Source organism: Leucopleurus acutus (genome assembly GCF_964270905.1).
Source record: "Leucopleurus acutus genome assembly, chromosome: 14".
In the NCBI taxonomy this organism is placed as follows: domain Eukaryota; kingdom Metazoa; phylum Chordata; class Mammalia; order Artiodactyla; family Delphinidae; genus Leucopleurus; species Leucopleurus acutus.
In genome coordinates this window covers 84,309,513-84,328,305 of record NC_139156.1, presented here as the reverse complement: position 1 = coordinate 84,328,305, position 18,793 = coordinate 84,309,513, and the positions used below count along the sequence as shown (strand labels likewise).

The 18,793-nt window shown below is 43.7% G+C and overlaps 2 protein-coding genes across 6 annotated transcripts in view; both read right to left on the bottom strand.

The window, feature by feature from the left end:
* The window catches only part of NUP133 (nucleoporin 133), a gene marked incomplete at its 5' end in the record, with an annotated part of 57,360 nt that extends 54,269 nt beyond the window's left edge, over nucleotides 1-3,091 (bottom strand). For 3 of the 4 annotated variants that reach the window (XM_082855232.1, XM_082855233.1, XM_082855234.1), the window contains one exon: nucleotides 1,133-1,238. In XM_082855232.1, the coding sequence (XP_082711358.1) occupies nucleotides 1,133-1,157 (25 nt within the window). Of the gene's footprint in view, nucleotides 1-1,132; nucleotides 1,252-2,909 lie in introns of those variants that run through there. The other variant, XM_082855231.1, reaches the window with a different exon arrangement.
* A 6,235-nt stretch (nucleotides 3,092-9,326) lies between these two features.
* The window catches only part of ABCB10 (ATP binding cassette subfamily B member 10), a 33,691-nt gene continuing 24,224 nt past the window's right edge, over nucleotides 9,327-18,793 (bottom strand). Inside the window, exons 9-14 of one of the 2 annotated variants that reach the window (XM_082854166.1) lie at nucleotides 18,442-18,521; nucleotides 17,111-17,291; nucleotides 14,570-14,613; nucleotides 12,778-12,812; nucleotides 12,066-12,311; nucleotides 9,327-10,882 (exon numbers count right to left, since the gene is read on the bottom strand). In XM_082854166.1, the coding sequence (XP_082710292.1) occupies nucleotides 12,080-12,311; nucleotides 12,778-12,812; nucleotides 14,570-14,613; nucleotides 17,111-17,291; nucleotides 18,442-18,521 (572 nt within the window). In that variant the 3' untranslated portion in view covers nucleotides 9,327-10,882; nucleotides 12,066-12,079. Of the gene's footprint in view, nucleotides 12,312-12,777; nucleotides 12,813-14,569; nucleotides 14,614-17,110; nucleotides 17,292-18,441; nucleotides 18,522-18,793 lie in introns of both variants that reach the window. The other variant, XM_082854165.1, reaches the window with a different exon arrangement.

Here is an 18,793-nt window from a genome sequence, read left to right as displayed (position 1 = left end):
CTAACACAGCACACCAACTGACTAGCACTTGGAAGTTTCCACGTGAGGACGAGTTCCTCTCAAGTTTACACACTCTTCAATTTACACATCCTGATTTCTAGAGACTCTCTCCTCTGAGGCTGTGTACTATTTGTTATTAACATGATCTGGTGGCAGGAACCAGGAGTGTGTCAAAAGGTTTAAATGCAATTTAAGCTGAAATTTTTAGACGGGAAAAGAAAATATATATTTAAAATAGGAACAATGCATGACAGAGCTTCATGGAAGTTTAGCTGCCTGAAAATAATTGGACCTGAAGCTCCCATGGACTTACTGGCAAGATGTGTGCCGGTTCAAGTTGATAAGGAATATTCCTTCTTGTTGAACGGAGTACTTTAAACTTTTGTGACTGTCATTCACAGTATGAAATCCATTTTACATCATGATGCATTCATACACAATTTTAATAAAACAAAATGAGAAGCACTCTGATATTTTGCAATCTATTTTACTTCATTTTTTTAAAAAATGCTGGTCATGAACCACTAAACTGATTTCAGTCACTACCTGCAGTCTCAAAAACACTGTTCCAGGAAATCACAGGATGCTCTGAACTTTGCTCTTCTAGTCACCCCAACTCATCCTTAACGGTGTCTTTCTAAAGCTTGTGTTGGCTGCACCGTCCACACTTCCACTCTAATTGTCTGCCAGGAGAATCTTCTAATGGTGCACCAAATTGATAACATAAATTTGTGCATACAGCCTCTAGGGTACTACATAGGATCCAGAAATGGAGGTGAGACTTGATTCTACTGAATTATTAAACCCAGTAATGTGAGGCAGTAGTTTTTTGGATTTTGTTTAAAAAGCATATACTCATATGCTCATATACTCAATCAACTTTTGAAATTGGACTAACTTTTGCATATACAGTATGTACAACCATAAACACTTATTTTGATTGTGCTAAAATGAACTCTTTCTGCTTCCCAAATTTATCATATTTCTCAATTACAATGAAAAACCAAATAAGCCACCTATTTGTCTCCACTGAAGTGAAGGTATACCAGAGAAAGCACAAATTTCAATCTCCATGCCAGACCTAGGCTTCATTTTGCATTGCTAACAGAGACAAATGGAAAATGATACCCACCGTCAGCCAACGTTAAGGCTTCCATGACTTTAACAGGGAGAGAAGATCCAAATGTTTTCACATCATAGTTCACAGACTCAGTTATGGAGTGGTGTGGGAATATTCGTGTAGGTGTTCCTCTAAAGAAACGGGACCATATTATTTCACTCATAACTTAAAAATTTCCATTATTCATTATAATTTTTATGTACATATTTTCGCAATAAAGAGAAAATCTCTGATAAACAAGAAGAAAGATGAAGTGTAACAGTGAAAAAACTCTGGCTCATATATACTGTGTTATTAAATTTATTTTTCATTAAAAAACAAGACTGACAGGATTTAAGAAAACTTGGTTTCAGACTTTCATGCTCTAGTAATTAGATGCATGATCTATTCACTTAAACTCTTTATAACTCTGCCTCCTTAGCTGTGAAATAAGAAGGCTGGACTAGATCAGTGTTTTTCAAATTATGGGTCTCAATCAACATTTTTAAAAAACGAAATAGAATACAGAGTTTATCATACTCTGTGGTCAAAAAAGTTTTACAAACATTGGGTTAGATTATCTTTAAGCTCTCATCAGATACAGAATTATAAGAATCTACCAGATTTATACAATCAAAATCAAGAAATTAAATAGGGTCGTGAGTATCTGCTGCTACCTGGTCTTCGATAACAGATACAGCAGTAGAAATTATATTTCCTTCTCCCGTTCTTCTTAACATTCAGAAAACCAGTGTAAATTTATTAGTATAAAAGTTATTCTACCTCTTATCACAGGATTAACTGAGGAGATGCAGAGTGACTGAGAGAATTGTTTCTTACAAAGTATTATAACAAAGGTTTTTCCTTTCAATGATTACCGAAAGGTAAGAAGAAATAAAAAAAAAAAGAAAACCAAGTATGACTTTTATTCACTGACTTTTCTCAAAAGGAGTAGAAAACAATCACAAGATTACCATTTGAAGAGCACTTTACAAAACGCAAAAGGATACAAGGTATTCTTTAAAAATCATTTCTCCTTTAAAGTATTGCAAACTTCTATAGATAAATTTTAACTATACGTTCAAGATCCAGGATCACCGTCTTTTTGCAGGGGAAAATTCATTTTTGATAGATGAATTCAAAAGAAACCACTCAAGACACATGTTAGCTTCTTCTAAAATTCTAGTTTAATTATGAAAGGGGAGATGCAGACCACGGTTTCACGAGTGACGTGAACTGGTGTGCCACGCTTTTATTTGGTAACAAAACTACTAGTCTTATCTCATTGCTTATGGAAAGCCTTTTCCCTATTAATTTGGCTACAAAGCTAACTTCTGTAGCTAAAATCCCTTTAATTATCCACCAGCGGATATTAAGGGCAGTTAGTATGTTAAGCACATATAATGATTTTCCAGGGTTTGAGGTCCTCACTCTCCACTTTACATCTGCATCGTGGCATTTCATACTGACTCCTCGCAGGCTCTGGTCAGGTATCATTATCGCCATTTCGCAGACGAAGAGATCATGAGTGGCCTACACCAGATCACAGGGGTACTAAGAGTGAGGCGGGTAACCACTGATTCTAATCCAATGTGTTCTTCACCTCTACACAAAGGTAATTCCATGCAAAGTGCATGATGCGAAGACTCAATTGATGAATTAAAGCGAGACTGAAATAACACACAAGGATGCAAGGGTGACAGAGGTCTCTTCTCCCAATACACTGGCGTCCCGCGCCGTCCCCGGTTCCGGTGGCTTCTGGAGGCCCGTGAGCCTGAGTCGCCAAACCCAACCCGGGACGATCACTCACCGCGAGCTCAGCGAGCTACGACGGCCGGCCGGCGAGAAGAGCACCGGAGAGCTGACCGAAGACCCCAGGGCCAAACCCTTCCTGCTGGTCGTCCGGGGCGTGGAGCCCGGTCCGACTCCGCCCAGCGGGCCCCTTCGAGCCCCGGGCCCCGGGGTCCGCGGAGAGGAGACGGCCGGGAACATGACGCAAGGGAGACGTTACAGAGAGCACACGTTCAACCGTGGAGCTGAGGCTCGGCCAGCGCGCGAAGCTTGAACACCTGAGGGGAGGGAGAGAGCGTGGTGAAGACGTCAAAGCGCAGCGCCAGGCCACGGGGCGCGCTGTGATGACGCCAAAGCGCCGCGCCGACGCGCGGGGCGTGGTCGGGAAGTCAGGAGAAACCGGGAAGGAGGGGGTGGGGTGGTGACGTCCCCCACGTGACGTCGAGCCACGGGGCGTGGTCAAGACGGCGGCTCCTAGAGGGGGAGAGGGTCTGTGTGAACGTGGACCCGTCCTGGAGCGGCGAGAATCCGGAGTTTCCAGGGAAGTGAAGCAGCAAAAGCAGGTGCCCTTCTCCAGTCCGGCGGGTGGGGGTGGCCCTCCAGCAACTGGAACGCAAAGCTTCTGCACGCTGGTCCTTCCTGAGCCTCTTGGGAAATGAGTTCTTCCCTTGTCCAAGCTGAGAAGGGAGGAAAAGTGTTAAATCTGACACTGGTTTCGCACTCAGTGTTTTAGATGTTATTCTTTAGGTTTATCATTTCCCATTCACGTTGGTGCCGCCACAAGTCCGTATCGCTAACCAGATCCTGCTCAAAAACCACAGGCTTCTGACAGCCGCCTAGTGGACGCTTTCACCTGGAAGTCCAGCAGACCCCTCACAATTCAGTCGTTAAAAGCTGGTTTCACGCTTTCATTAGGACCCCTATCTCACTACCACCTCTGCCACATTTGGTAAAACTGGGCAGTTGGCCAAGGCAAAAGGAAGCGCTCTGGGCTTCCCGGGTGGCGCAGTGGTTGAGAGTCCGCCTACCGATGCAGGGGACACGGGTTCGTGCCCCGGTCCGGGAAGATCCCACATGCCGTGGACCGGCTAGGCCCGTGAGCCATGGCCGCTGAGCCTGCGCGTCCGGAGCCTGTGCTCCGCAACGGGAGAGGCCACAACAGTGAGAGGCCCGCGTACCGGGAAAAAAAAAAGGAAGAGCTCTGTCCTAGGGTCATTCTTCACACTCTCCTCCACTGTGACACCTGGGACATTGTACTGAGCATCTGTAGTAGAAACCACATCTGCACTGCCTCTGCCTTGGTTCACGTGTTCACCTTTTCCCTCTCTTGTAGACTTTCACCTCTTTTTTGAGTCTCCGTGCCTCTGTGTAGTCTTACAACACTGTCCTCCCATGCTGCCAGCTGATAAATGGAATATTGCCTGCCGTATCAGTAAACAGAGAATGTCAGTCATCAGCGATTGCAGCCACAGCTGATGGTGAGCTGGTGAGCCTTGAGGAAACTCAGGATATTAAAACACAGGATGCTGGCCCCAGATAGCTGAGGCGCATATCAAAGGAATGATTTCGGTGAGCCCAGACTCTTGCATCTTCCCATACATAGAAAAATACTAAATTCCATAAATTGACATACCTGGTTTTCTTTAACAGTAATATTTTGACATTCAGACTACCTGCCCTTTGTTGCAAAACCTCTATATATCCTGGCTCCCCCCCCCCACCTCCTTGGAGCAGTTCTCTCAGGTTTAGTTGAGATGCTGCCTCCTGGGCTTGAAGTCCTAAAAATTCCTGCCAAATAAAACACAACTCTCAACTTTTAGGTTGTGAATATATATTTTTAATTGACACCGCTTAACAAACTAAGGAAAACCAGAAGCTGCTCTTGGGCTTCTAAATGCTCTGGCTGATCGTTGCCCAAAGGTAATTTGCTAAGCTCCCTTGCAGGGTCCTTTGTGATTTAACTCTGGCTGGCTTTTCTGTCCCTAACCCACACCCCCCTCCATTGCCCTTGCACATGTGTCTTTTGCCTGGAATGCCTTCCCTCCCCCTTTGCCCACAAGCGTCTGCCTCTTACATCATCTTACTTCAGTGCTGCCTTCTCGGTGCAGCCTTCCACAGGACTAGGCATCCCTTTATCCTTTGCCCCCTGTGCTCCTACATAGAGGCTATAATATTTTTACACTGCATGACAGTTGTTTACATAACCCTCTCTCACTTAGCTCCTTTTGAATGCCTTAACAGCTGTTCCCTTTGTGCACACCATAACAGGTACATAGACTTTCATTAAATATTTGCTGAAATAAGGGAATGGTTAAGTAAACACTGGCATATGATGTGGGAGACCACAATGTGGATGTCAGGTGTTGGCACTTCCCCTGGGAAGCCATTCTTTTGTGCACGTTATAGCATCAGGACAGTCACTCAAAGGTTATATAGGCAAGCTGCTTTGCTCTTTCTTCCCCTTAGATTTATAACCCAACTTTGCACCTCATCTTTGAGTCTTATAGCTTTTATAGCCCCGTGCATTCCCCTCTTGTTTCATTCTTACCAGGGGGTGAGAGTAGTCGTGGCTGAGTGGGTATTTGTGGGATAAATCTGTTCTTGGGCTTTGTGGGTCTGGTTAGTGGTTTCTCCACCAGCCAGTTATAAAAGTTGCTATTTGCAGGGGCTGGAACGACTCGCCAGCACCTTTGTGCTCAAAGGAACTTCCCTGGAGCCCAGATGTATGACTAAGGAAGGATGGCGAATAGACAGTCACTCATTCATTCTGGATTTATTGAGTACCCACCGCGTGCCAGACTGTGCGCTAAGTGCTGAGGTTTATGACTGTAAACAAAGCAGCCATGGGCCCTGCCCTCATGGAGTCACAGGCCAGTGAGAAGGACGGATACTGAACAAATGGACACAAACTTATTTACGCAACTACAAGTTGAGATGTGTACTATGAAAGAAAAGAGCAGGGTGTCTGACAGAGAATGACTGGGGTACCTGATTTTGGAAGAAGATCTACAAGGCCTCTGAGAGAAAAGGCCGTCTATGCTGAGACGTGCCGTCAGCCAGGCAAAGAAGAGGAGGAAGAGTGTTTGAAGCAGTGGATCCTCAGGCAGAGGTCCTGAAGCAGCAAAGAGCTTGGTGCATTCCAGGGACTTCAGACAAACCAACCAACAACAAGTGAGTAAAAGTAGAGGAGACTGGAGAAATGAGGGTCCAGGAAGGGCCTTGTAAACTCTATCAGACAAGATCCCGGAGGAAATAGATAGCACCCTCAAGCTGGGTAGAGAGTTTAATAAAGGACTATTAGGGGGGCTTCCCCGGTGGCGCAGTTGTTAAGAGTCCGCCTGCCAATTCAGGGGACGCAGGTTTGAGCCTCGGTCCGGGAAGATCCCACATGCCGCAGAGTAGCTGAGCCCGTGCACCACAACTACCGAGCCCTCATGCCACAACTACTGAAGCCTGAGTGCCTAGAGCCCATGCTTCACAACAAGAGAAGCCACCACAGTGAGTAGCCCATGCACTGCAATGAAGAGTAGCCCCTGCTCGCCGCAACTAGAGAAAGCCCGTGCACAGCAACAAAGACCCAACGCAGCCCAAAATAAAATAAATATATAAAATTTCAAAAGAGGACTATTAGGGATTGTGTAAAGCCCTGAGGCTCCTAACAGCAGATGGGCCAAGAAAGGAAGTGGTCACCAGAACCTGAGAAATAGGGCCACCTGCCAGAGCCGTGGCCTTGGGTCAGGAGATGCAGCAACTCATGGCAACCTGGAAGGAAGGGGACTGGGAGTGTTCGTACTGTGACCTCAGTGCAGGGAGGCCAGGGTGTGAGGGAGGAGGACACGAGGACAGTCTGTGGAGGCCGGCCTCCCGGAGGATAGAGTGGAGAAGGCACGTGGAACAGAAGACATCATATACACCTTGGGGCAGCCGAGGGCTTCTCTATCCCTCCCCAGTGCTGCCATTTCCCTGTTTATCCTTCTACCTCATTTAATCTAGTGCAGCCACTTACTCTAGAAATCCAGAATGAAGGGTAGTGTAGTGCAGTGGCTCTCCAGCCTAAGTGGGCACCAGCAGCACCTGGAGGGCTGGCTAAGCTACACGGCTGAGCCCCATCTCGGTGTCTGACTCGTTGGGCTGAGGCTTGAGAGTCTGCATTTCTAACAATTTGCATTCCCAAGTGTTATTTATTTTTTTTTACATCTTTATTGGGGTATAATTGCTTTACAATGGTGTGTTAGTTTCTGCTTTATAACAAAGTGAATCAGTTATATATATACATATGTTCCCATATCTCCCCCCTCTTGTGTCTCCCACCCTCCCTATCCCACCCCTCTAGGTGGTCACAAAGCACCGAGCTGATCTCCCTGTGCTGTGCGGCTGCTTCCCACTAGCTATCTGTTTTACGTTTGGTAGTGTAATATGTCCATGCCACTCTCTCGCTTTGTCACAGCTCACCCTTCCCCCTCCCCATATCCTCAAGTCCGTTCTCTAGTAGGTCTGTGTCTTTATTCCAAGTGTTATTGAGACAGCTGTCTTGGGACATTTTGCTAACTACTGTGTAGTAACTGACAAGAGTGTATAGACTCTGGAATTAAATGGGACTTGTTTCAGATCCCGCCTCTGCTGTCTACTATCTGTGTCACCTTTTTGAGCCTCTGATAAACTGCTAATAGTGCCCACTTGTGAGAATTAGAGAACAGAGACACCATTACATTTGTGGATGTCAAAAAACACAAAAAATCTGAAGGAAAAATATTTATAATAAAATAGTAAACTTTAAAGAAAATCAGTAAGAGAAAGTAAGCTACCCCAATAGAAAAAAATGGAAATGTATGAAGGGCATGAAGTAGCACTAAATCAAAGACTAAAAATGACAAAAAACACATGAAAGAGTCTTAAACTTCACTACTAATTAAAGAAATGCAAGTTAAACCACCCATCAGCACTGTTTGCCTGTTGAACCAGCAGGAATGTTTTAAAAAATGAAAATAGCGGGCTTCCCTGGTGGCACAGTGGTTGAGAGTCTGCCTGCCGATGCAGGGGACACGGATTTGTGCCCCGGTCCGGGAAGATCCCACATGCTGTGGAGCGGCTGGGCCCGTGAGCCATGGCCGCTGAACCTGCGTGTCCGGAGCCTGTGCTCTGCAACGGGAGAGGCCACAACAGTGAGAGGTCCGCATACCGCAAAAAAAAAAAAAAAAAACAAGAAAATAGCTCATGTTGAAAAGGCTGTGGAGAAAGAGGTCCTACTGTATAGCCTCCCGGTGGGATTATGAATTAGTAGTCTTTTATTAGGACAGTCTATCAAAAAGCCTTATAATTTGTATATGCTCTTTAAACTTGGCCATTTCACTTTTAGAAATTTGTCTGAAAAAATCAAAGAAATCAAAACAAAGATATATAGGTAATGTTGTTTATGACAGCAAAGAATATAGCAAGTAAGATAAATGTCCAACAATAGATTTCTAGTATATTCACATTATAGAATGCTATATGGTTAAAAAGAATACATGTGGATGTGTGTAATGAATACTTGCAGATGTAGGAAGATATTATCAAATAAAAAAAGCAGTTTGGTGGGCTTCCCTGGTGGCGCGGTGGTTGAGAGTCCGCCTGCCGATGCAGGGGACACGGGTTTGTGCCCCGGTCCGGGAGGATCCCACATGCCACGGAGCGGCTGGGCCCGTGAGCCATGGCCGCTGAGCCTGCATGTCCGGAGCCTGTGCTCTTTAACAGGAGAGGCCACAACAGTGAGAGGCCCGCATACCGGTAAAAAAAAAAAAAAAGTTTGGTTAAAAATTAGTATGTCCAATATAAGCCCATTTTTGTTTCATTAAAAAGAAAAATACCCCACAAGTGCAGCATGTGTGTGTGTAAGATTCTCAGCCTAGGTGTGCCTCCCTCTGTCCAACCTTCCTAAAACTCAGCCCATTCTGTTATGACCACACTGATTGATGTGGGACTCATCCCTGCGGTCAACAACAGGGAAGCAGCCAGGATTATTTCCTGCAGATGTGGTAGAACTATCAGAATTCCATTCTCAGCAACACAGAAATTATGATCCTCTTCAAATGGAAAGGCAGGGGTGCAATGAAGAACTCATCATGGAAATTATCCAGGCCTAGTCATTTCCAAGGCCCCCATCTAGTGGCAATGGAACTTCTTGAGATAACTCTAAATTTCAGCATAAACATCCTTCAAGCAGTGAAGAATGTGTGTTGTTTTCCCCAGTGCTGGAGGCTGCAAACTTTTACTGTCAAGGGCCAGAGAGGAAGAATCTCCAGCTTGCTGTCTGTTGCCCTGAGTATGGCTGTGTTCCAATAAAATTCTACTTATGGACACTGAAATTTGGATTTCATATACCTTTCATGTATTATGAATTTTTTTTAACCATTTAAAACTGTAAAAACCATCCTTAGCTTTGCAGGCCATACAAAACAGGTAGCAGGTCACAGCTTGTGGACCCCTGTGCCAGCCTCATGAGGGAGGTGCAGCCAGCACCTAGCACAGGACCTAACAAAATAGAAGATGCTCCATAAATGTTTACTGAATGAGTTGAATGGCGATTACCAGCTAAGCTCCATGATGCCTCAGATGTAAAAACGCAGAAAAACAAACACCCTCAAACGAACATTTACAATGCAGTTTCCAGATACCTCTTTCATTAATATACTTAATGTTTTACAACATTTACATTTCTTTTCACTTATTTTTTAACAGCTTTGGCACTTTTATGGAATAAAATGGATTTCCCTAAGTGGAGCCCTACTTTATAAAAGTACATATACAGGGTACGGCCTGTAATGGTTTAATTTGTGATTATTTCCTGGGAACCAGTCAGGTCCAAGGTCAGAGACCTTACTTACACAGAGAGGAGCCTGGGAGAGCAGACAACAGAACACTAAGCGCACTGATGTGACATTTTATCTTCACGTGGAGACTTTCATGTGATTTAAACTTCTTTTTGCTTATCTTCTAGATCAGCGGTCTCCAACCCCAGGCCACAGACCGCTAGCAGTCCGTGGCCTGTTAGGAACCAGGCCGCACAGCAGGAGGTGAAGGGTGGGTGAGCGAGCGAAGCTTCATCTGTATTTACAGCCGCTCCCCATCGCTCGCATTACCACCTGAGCTCCGCCTCCTGTCAGATCAGCGGCAGCATTAGATTCTCACAGGAGTGCGAACCCTACTGCGCATGCGAGGGATCTAGGTTGCGCACTCCTTATGAGAATCTAATGCCTGGTGATCTGAGGTGGAGCTGAGGTGGTGATGCTAGTGCTGGGGAGCGGCTGCAGATACAGATTATCCTTAGCAGAGAGGTTTGACTGCATTGTAAATCAATTGCTTGCAGACTCATATCAAAACCCTATCAGTGAGTGGCAAGTGACAAGCTGCATCTGTAATAATAATAGAAATAAAGTGCACAATAAATGTAATGTGCTTGAATTTTAATCCATGACATAAAATGTTACCCAAGACACAATTAACATTGTATAAGAAAATAAAATGTAATGATCAAATTCAATTTTGTAAATATTTCTATGGCACAAAGAGATTTCCCTCAGATCCAACCTTGCGATTGTATCTTTCTGAGAACTATACCATAGTAGTAAACCATGAAGAAAACAAGTAAAGCTTGTTAAAATTACTGTCACAGATGTACTGTTTACTAATTCAAAGAACACTGAGTTCATTCATTCACTGAACTCATTTTATTCATTAATAAATTCCCTTACGTAGAATAAATGTAATACTCCATGCTTATCGTGAAATAGTGGTTTCTTCCAGTATAATCAGGAAACTAATCAATACTTAGGACACGAGGAAACATCCATTTTAATCACATCAACATTGTCACTTCTTAGGTTCTGGCATTATCAATGTAGAAAAGCACTTTTTCTTGAGGCAACAGCAAATTAATTGTGCCGATATGAAATACGACAAATCCAATGGCGTCAGCATTGCTTGAGGAATTTTCAGAAATTTAGGTGAATAAAACTATAACCACAAATAAAAGAAAGATGGTTAGTTATGTCCTCTTTTCAGAAGAGTGAAAAGCTCTTAAGCTTTCTTGATCTTCTGCAGAATAGCAAGAACATATAAGTTTCCTTCAAATGTTTTAAGGTTGAACATTACAGTTATATTAATAATTTTGGAATTTAGCCTCATTGAATGAAATTTCAAAACTAAGTAACTGATAAAAAGCTGTAAAATTTGGCTAGGAATTATAAACTCTTAAAAGATAATTTTCAAGATACATGCCTCAGACAACATAAGTGTAAAATTCATTTTTACATCCTTCTTGATAATACCTGGCTTCCCAAATTCACAGAAACAAATACGTAAATAATGAAATCAGAAGTTCTCATATTCAAAGGATGGGGCCTCTTCCCTTTTCACAACTCATCAGGTTCTTATGTGCCAAAAATGTTGAAAATGCACACATCCAAACACAGTCTCAGCCCAGAGGAACACATGTCCCTGAACTTTCACACCTCTGAAGAGAGGAGATGGGGAACATACATGATCCCTCCTTGCCATGTGATGTTAACTATTTGTGTGTGTGTGTGTGTGTGTGTATATATATATATACACACACACATATATATACACACATATATATACATATATATATATATACACACATATATATAGATACATATATATATATATGTCAGGTTTGCTTTATGAGATTATCAGGATAAAATAAAGGGTTAGATTTTCACCTTCTGTTATGCTACCTGGTACAATGATACCCAAAGTAGGTAGAGTACTACCAAGAGATTACACAGTGATTGGTAAAGTGGCCTAAAATAATTAGGCTCTTTATTTATAATTCCCTTTTAAAAGTTGTCATTTGACAATAGCTTCAATTTATAACAGCAGATAAAAGAAAGTGAGGTGCCAGGCTATATTAATCAAAATATTCCAAGATAAAAGTACAAAACCTGAAAATAACTTCAGTGAACTAGACATTTAGAAAGTTACAATTATTAAAACTCTGAATAAAAAGGTCTTGAGAACAGGTCGATCTCAAAACAATATTTTACAATCTTTGGAAAAAATAGGCAGATTTCAAATAACTTGAAGTATGATTTACAGATTTCATACAGCCTGGGTTTTTAAAAAATGTTTTTCCTGCAGTGCTGCTTTGATTTAAAGTGTCTCATATTAAGTTTACCAATAATTGCTTCTTTATGCTGAAATAAAACTCTGTTTATTCATTAATTTCCTGTATATCCCGTCTGGTTTCGAAAGCAGTTCTTCGTGTTTCCCACACTCGGTGATCTTCCCCCGGTCAAGGACAGCTACCATATTGGCATTCTTAATGGTGGACAGACGATGGGCGATGATGAACACCGTCCTTCCTTCCATCAGTCGATCCAGAGCTTGCTGAACGAGGTACTCGTTTTCAGCATCCAGTGCACTGAATAGGAGAGCCCACAGGAAAGCAAAGACGTCAGGGCCACGCACACTGTTCACGCGTGTATTTCCTGGTACACGTACACTGGCCCCTCATTAGCAGCCAATTTTCACTATGATCAAAATTGCAACTTCTTGGGTCAACTATCTATATTTTATATTATAAAGTTACTATAAAAAAAGAAGCTTTGGACCCTTGATCTCCATAGAACTACTGCCATGTAAGTTAAAAGCATTTTGCACAGTTGCTGATTGGTGATCAGCGATTCATCACAAATGTCTGAATTGAAACTAGAACCCTCAACTCATGACTCGGCCTGCTCACTGCCTCCCAACTGTCATGATTAATTCAGACCCCGTGACTTTAAAGTGTAAGGCATTCTCAGCCGTTATCACTTGAAGTACAGAATAAAAGTTTGTGATAGAGGAAGAATTTGGTTTAATCCAATTACACATTAAGATAGCCTCACCTGGTTGCTTCATCTAGGAGAAGAATTCTGGGATTCTGAAGAAGGAAAAACATTAAAAGGAAAAGAAAACATAATTTTATTAGAAAAACACAAACTCTCAGAAATAAAACGAAATAAAGTGCTGATACGTGATACAACATGGATGACCCTTGAAAACACTCTGCTGAGCGAGAGGAACCAGACACAGAAGTCCACCTCGTGTGCGATTCCACTTAGAGGAAATGTCCACAACAGGCAGCTCTGCAGGGGCAGAGTCGTTACCTGGGACTGGGGTCAATGGGGAAATAGGCAGGGTGGTGTGTGGATGCTATTTTGGGGGTGATGAAAATGTTCTAAAATTGATTATGGTGATGGAGGCACAACTCTGAATACGCTAACACTGAACTGCACGCTTTCCATGGGTGAACTGTAGAGTGTGTGAATTCTATCACAATAAAGCTGCTACAAAAGAAGAAAAACAAACTCGTAAGTGTCTGAGATCGCATGATCTCACACAAAAACCATGATCATAGTGATCACTGAATCGGATATTCTTCATAGTGCAGCTTTAACCTGCTGGTGAATCAACCAACAGTATGAAGTGGGGCTCTAAAGTGAGTCACATGGAGTCTAGACTCTCAAGGTCCTGCTTGTAGTTTACCTAGGAGTAGTACACACAGAATGGAGAAACACATAAATTCTAGCTTTGTCTAGGAATCCGTCCGGAAGAAATGAAAACACGCCCACACAAAAGCTTGTACACTGTTCATTCGGAGCAGTGCTATTCACAACAGCCCTAAACCGGAAACAATCCAGAAGTTCATTAACACTTGGGTGATAAACAAATTGTGGTCTGTCCATACAAAGGAATGGAAAGGAATAAAGTACTGATATAGGCTACAACATGGAGGAGCCCCAAAAACTATACTACTGAAAGAGGCTAGAAGCAGAAGACTGTATCTTGTCTGATTCCACTTATCTGAAATGTCCAGAAAGGCAAATCTAGACAAACAGAAAGTAGATTAGTGGCAGGCTGGGGCTGGGAAGGCAGAAAGGTTGCAAAAGGGTATCAGGGTGATAGAAATGTTCTAAAATTGGATTGTGTGATGGGTGCACAACTCTGTAAATTTACTAAAAGTCACTGAAAAGTACATTTAAAACTGGTCAATTTTATGATATGTAAATCATGCTTCAATAAAGCTGTTTTTTTAAAAAAAATCACCTATAAATCTGAGGAGAATAGTTATATAACAAAGGAGAAGGCCATCATTTCTTAAAAAATACAATGTCTATGACTTTCAGCTTTTCCCTCTCCTCTTAGGAGCCTTGTATAAGTATTTCAAGTCTGTACTATTCAGTTTAGCAGGTGATTACAGATTATACAAGTAAGCATACTTGTATTATTTTGGTATTTTGATATAATCACTACTCTACCAGTTAGACTGTATGCTTAATTTTATTATTTTTTTGTACTGAAGTGTAGTTGATGTACCATGCTGTGCTCTGCTGCACAGCAAAGTGACTCAGTTACACACATAGAGACATTCTTGTTTTAAAATATTCTGTATGCTGCTTGATGGAAGATCCGTGTGTTAAACTGTTCTCCCTCTGGCTCCTAATACTCAGGAAACACTTGCTAAATTTGGACCACAGGTACTCAGTGGAATTCCCAACTCATCTTTCACCAGAACTGTCAACCATATACCCACCCGCCCCTTCCCAAGAAAAAGGAAGAAGAAAAGTTGCACATTACAAATTACAAGGTCCCTGATTAAGAACAATGCCAACCCCCGCTGAGAGGCTTCCGGCTTACCTTAAGCAGAGCACGGGCAATTGCAATTCGCTGTTTCTGCCCACCTGACAATGACAATATATACATTTTAAAATTGAACGCCTTAACAAAAATTCTTGGTAACAGGCTTTTCTGATGAGCCATGTGGCAATTTGAAGGTAGTTTCTCCCAGTCATAGTTGAGATAGATGCGAGAACAGAAACCTACGTTTTAAATATTATAATGTTTCCTCATCTATCTCAAGATTAATAATAACAATAATTATTATCATGGCTAACATTGAGGAATTCTTACATCCCAGGCATTTCCTAAATGCATTACATGTATTATTTCATTTCATCTCAAAAACAAGCCTTTGAAGTAGATCCTATAATGATTCTCTTTTTACAGGTGAAAAGCTGAGGCACAAATATCCTGTGAGAGGCCTCACAGCTGGTCAGTGGCAGAGCCGAGGTCTGAACAGTGCTGTGCGCTTTTAACCACACACGTGCCGTGCCCCGCAAGAGGGCACCTCTTGTAGCAGGAAACGAACGGGAAACTCGAGGAAGTTAGAGGTTTCAGAGCAGTACGTGAGATGGACAGGAGCGAAAGGAGCTGGGACTGGTAACTCCACTGTCTGCCCAGAACACTACTCCATACTTCCACTCTCACGCTGTTTTCTTTCTCCTGCCCCAGGGAACAACCGACACACGCGGTACTTTGTGCGTGTATGAAAATGGGGGCAACAGATAGGCTATGCCATGCTAGCCAGCCCCCTTTGTAAAACTCAAATTCAACTAAACGCCAGGGGGTGGTGTGGGGGAAGGGGGAGGGATGGACAGGTGATACTTCCCCTCCTCACCCCTGTTGCACCCCACCCTCTCCTTCCCCCCAGGGACGCTCTCCTAAGTTATAACTGGTGAAGTCTCAGCGCAGGACTCAACTCACTCCTCCCAACTTAGTTCATGTTAGGAAACTCAATTGCACTTTTGGTGATGAAAACATTCCTTTTTGGTTGATGTTACTGGCTGAACCTACTTATTATTTCATCTGAGACAAGTTAATCATTTCAGCTGAAATGGGTGGTGCTGCTAAAAGCTGTCCTCAACCAGGCAACCCCACCCTCACGAGGAGGGAAGGAGGAAAAACCCTTCCTTTCCCAGTTCTCTGGTTGGTGGGGGTCTGAGTGCTTGGTGTGGGTCAGCAGAGCGGCCAGCAAGGGCTCCGGTCAGCTCTGAAGACCCCAATGCCAATGCGCACACGGGGGGCCTTCCTCCAGGGTAGACTGTGACCTTTGGTTATTTCACTGGAGATGCAGCTTGAGCGTCCTGGTCGAAGGGAAGGACATGCAGCACCTGTTCCAAGCAAGCAGGTGCTGTGCTCATGGGACAGAGCACAGGTAGCTCCCAACCCCACCCCTCCATCTCGGTAATTTCACCACCAGCAGCTTACATGGGAGTCCTGCCCAAGGACACGTCTGTTCCAGCGACACAGTAGTGGTTCTACTCCCGGAACTTCCCCAGTCTATCAAAACCCCGGAACTTCCCCAATCTATCAAAAAACATTTTTTCATCTACTGCCTATCATTGAAACAATCATACACAACAAACTTAAAACGTTTTTGTGTTAAACTGTCTGCAGTCTAAGTTCAAGCAAACGGTTTAGCACTGGAAGGACTCCTGCCCCCACCCTACCCGGCAGCTTCACTCTGACGTGGAGGCCTCTACCCCCTGCTCGCACACATCCCGTGACAGAGCTCGTCGTGAAAGGAAGTACAGTTGAATATTTGTAATTAAAAAAAAAATCTGTGTTTCACCAAAGATTTACTTCTCTATTCATTGGTCCCACTTCTGTACTTGAAAGCAATAGAACTGTTTTCTCTTTCTCTCCTGGAAACACCGCCCCCAAAGGCGATCTGACCTGCGGGGTGAGCCGATACCATGGGCCAGATGGTGCCACAGCCCTGCGAGCCCCCATTCGTCCAGGACAGGGCAGAGCAGACTCCACCTGGGCCAGGTCTGGACCAGGGCCTGTCTATGCACAGCCTCACGCTGAGAATGCTTTTTATGTTTTAAAGGAGTCGTTAAAAAATAATAATAAGACTGTGACAGAGACCACGTGTGACGCACAAACCTAAATCATCTACTCTCTGGTCCTTTACAGAAAAGTTTGTACGTCCTGGGTCTACACATAACCTACGAAGTGAGGAATAAGGAGCCCCTTCAGCTGCACGTCTGCCCTGATGCAGTCTCTGCCTCCCTGGACAAATCATCCTGCCATCCGCGGTATCTGTCTTATTTTCTACAATTTTCAAGGATCTCGAGTTACAAAACGTTATCTTTTCTGGGATGAGAGAAAGCTGCTGTGGCTGAGTACTACCCAGTGGGACACCAGTGGGAATCTGGAAACATCTCTGGGGTAGAAAGTGAAAGGAACTGGGGAGTTGTCCACATACAAAAGAGATGTGAGAAAAGGAAAAAGGTTAATTTCAGAAACTCTAAGGACAAGAGCCTAATTAGAAAATAACACTGCGACAGGAAGTGTTTAGAGAGTGTTTGCGGCAAAGGGGTAACAAAAAGGTACCTGAGAGGAGAACACCCTTTTCTCCGACCACTGTGTTGAACCCTTGAGGGAAATGTCGGATGAAAGCAGCTGCATTGGCTACACCAGCCACTTTCTCTACCTGCTCAGCCGTCACCGAGGAAGGGTCGTCTGCACCATAGGCAATGTTCTCCGCAATTGAGCAAGAAAACAAAATTGGTTCCTACACATTGGAAATAAAACGTATTTATTGCAAATTGCAACAGTCTAGTAAATACAGTGGAGCTTAGTACAATACTTACAGCTAAGACACTAAACGGTTCCCAGAGAATATATACTGTTTTTCTGGTTCATTCTCCATAAATATACCCCATGGGCGATTAAAAAATTCATGCATTAGCACGAGCAGGACTGCCTTTATCACCTGTAGGTCCCCCACTGCAGGACACGGGGTCCCACAGTAGCCACCTGCAAGCGTCCGGCACACAGCAGGCGCTCTGTAAATGCAAGTCCCCCTCCCCGAGGAGGACCCCGAGCCCGTCTGCATTCTCCAGCTGCCTGCCTTCCAAGGGCAATGGGAGAATCCATTTCTATCACTTTTTGATATACACACAGAGCAGAAGGGAATGTGGCATTTGGACAGAGCTATTCTGTGGAATAGTGCTAAAAAGCAAATGAACTCCCAGCTTCTTTCTCGCTCCCTAATAAGGCTGTGGCACTGCTGTTACCCTTGCACCACCGAGCCAAGCCCCCCGTCGCTGCCCCCCACCAATGGAGTGGTGCTGAGGGAAGGCTCGTTAGAGGAAGAGGCTCAGCAGTCGGGGTGCTTGGGTTTGCCTGCTGTGCACGAAGCTTGGTGATAAAAATACCAATAGCTGTGTCAAAACTCCCCTGCACCGAGTGGTCCTGTGAAAACAGCCTCATCAAAGACACCGCATTCCATCAAGGTTCTTGAAATCTGCAGCCTCTTTGCAAGGAGACCCTGGCTCTGGCCACAGCCTTTGCCTGCTTGTCTCTGAAACCCATTATGCAAAACAGTAGACTGGCTAGCAATGAAAATGAGAATTGAGGAAGAGCCAGAAGCAGCTAAACAGTTGTATCTTTTTCTCCCCAATCTTCTAGACTATCTGCATTACAAAGTAATGCCAGTCCCCAGCTTCTGATAAAGTCAATGCTTCGAGTGGTTAAAATGTTTAAGGTCTTCAGGAAACAGCACTATTTACAAACCTAAACAACCTGCCCTGGAGACTGGTTTCATACATCTAGAAAACTTCCATTCCTTTTCTTTTGAAAGGTTCAAGACCAAGAAAAAAGCAAATGACAAAAGCAATTTTAAAAGAAAATGTAATAAAAATGGAGCCCTCTCCTCCTACCTGACTCACTGTCCCAATCTTGGATCTCAGCCAGACTGGATTTAGCTGACGGATGTCACGGCCATCAAGACTGATCGTTCCTTGCAGAGAAGAAGGAAAGAGTCACTGAGTGTCATGGGGCCAATGACTCATGTAAACACAGAAAGGCTCTGGTGTGAAAATTCTAGACTCAGTTTTTTAAAGATCAGATACTCAAAATCTCCAAACAGAATCTAAAACCAACGTATTTTAGGGAGTTTCAGAGCTAAAAGGGACTTTTCTGGATTGTCCACGCCTACTATCTCCCTGCAGTGGTTAGATGACTAAGCCCACCTAGCTCATCCATCCAGCTCGCCTTCCCGAGTAAGCACAG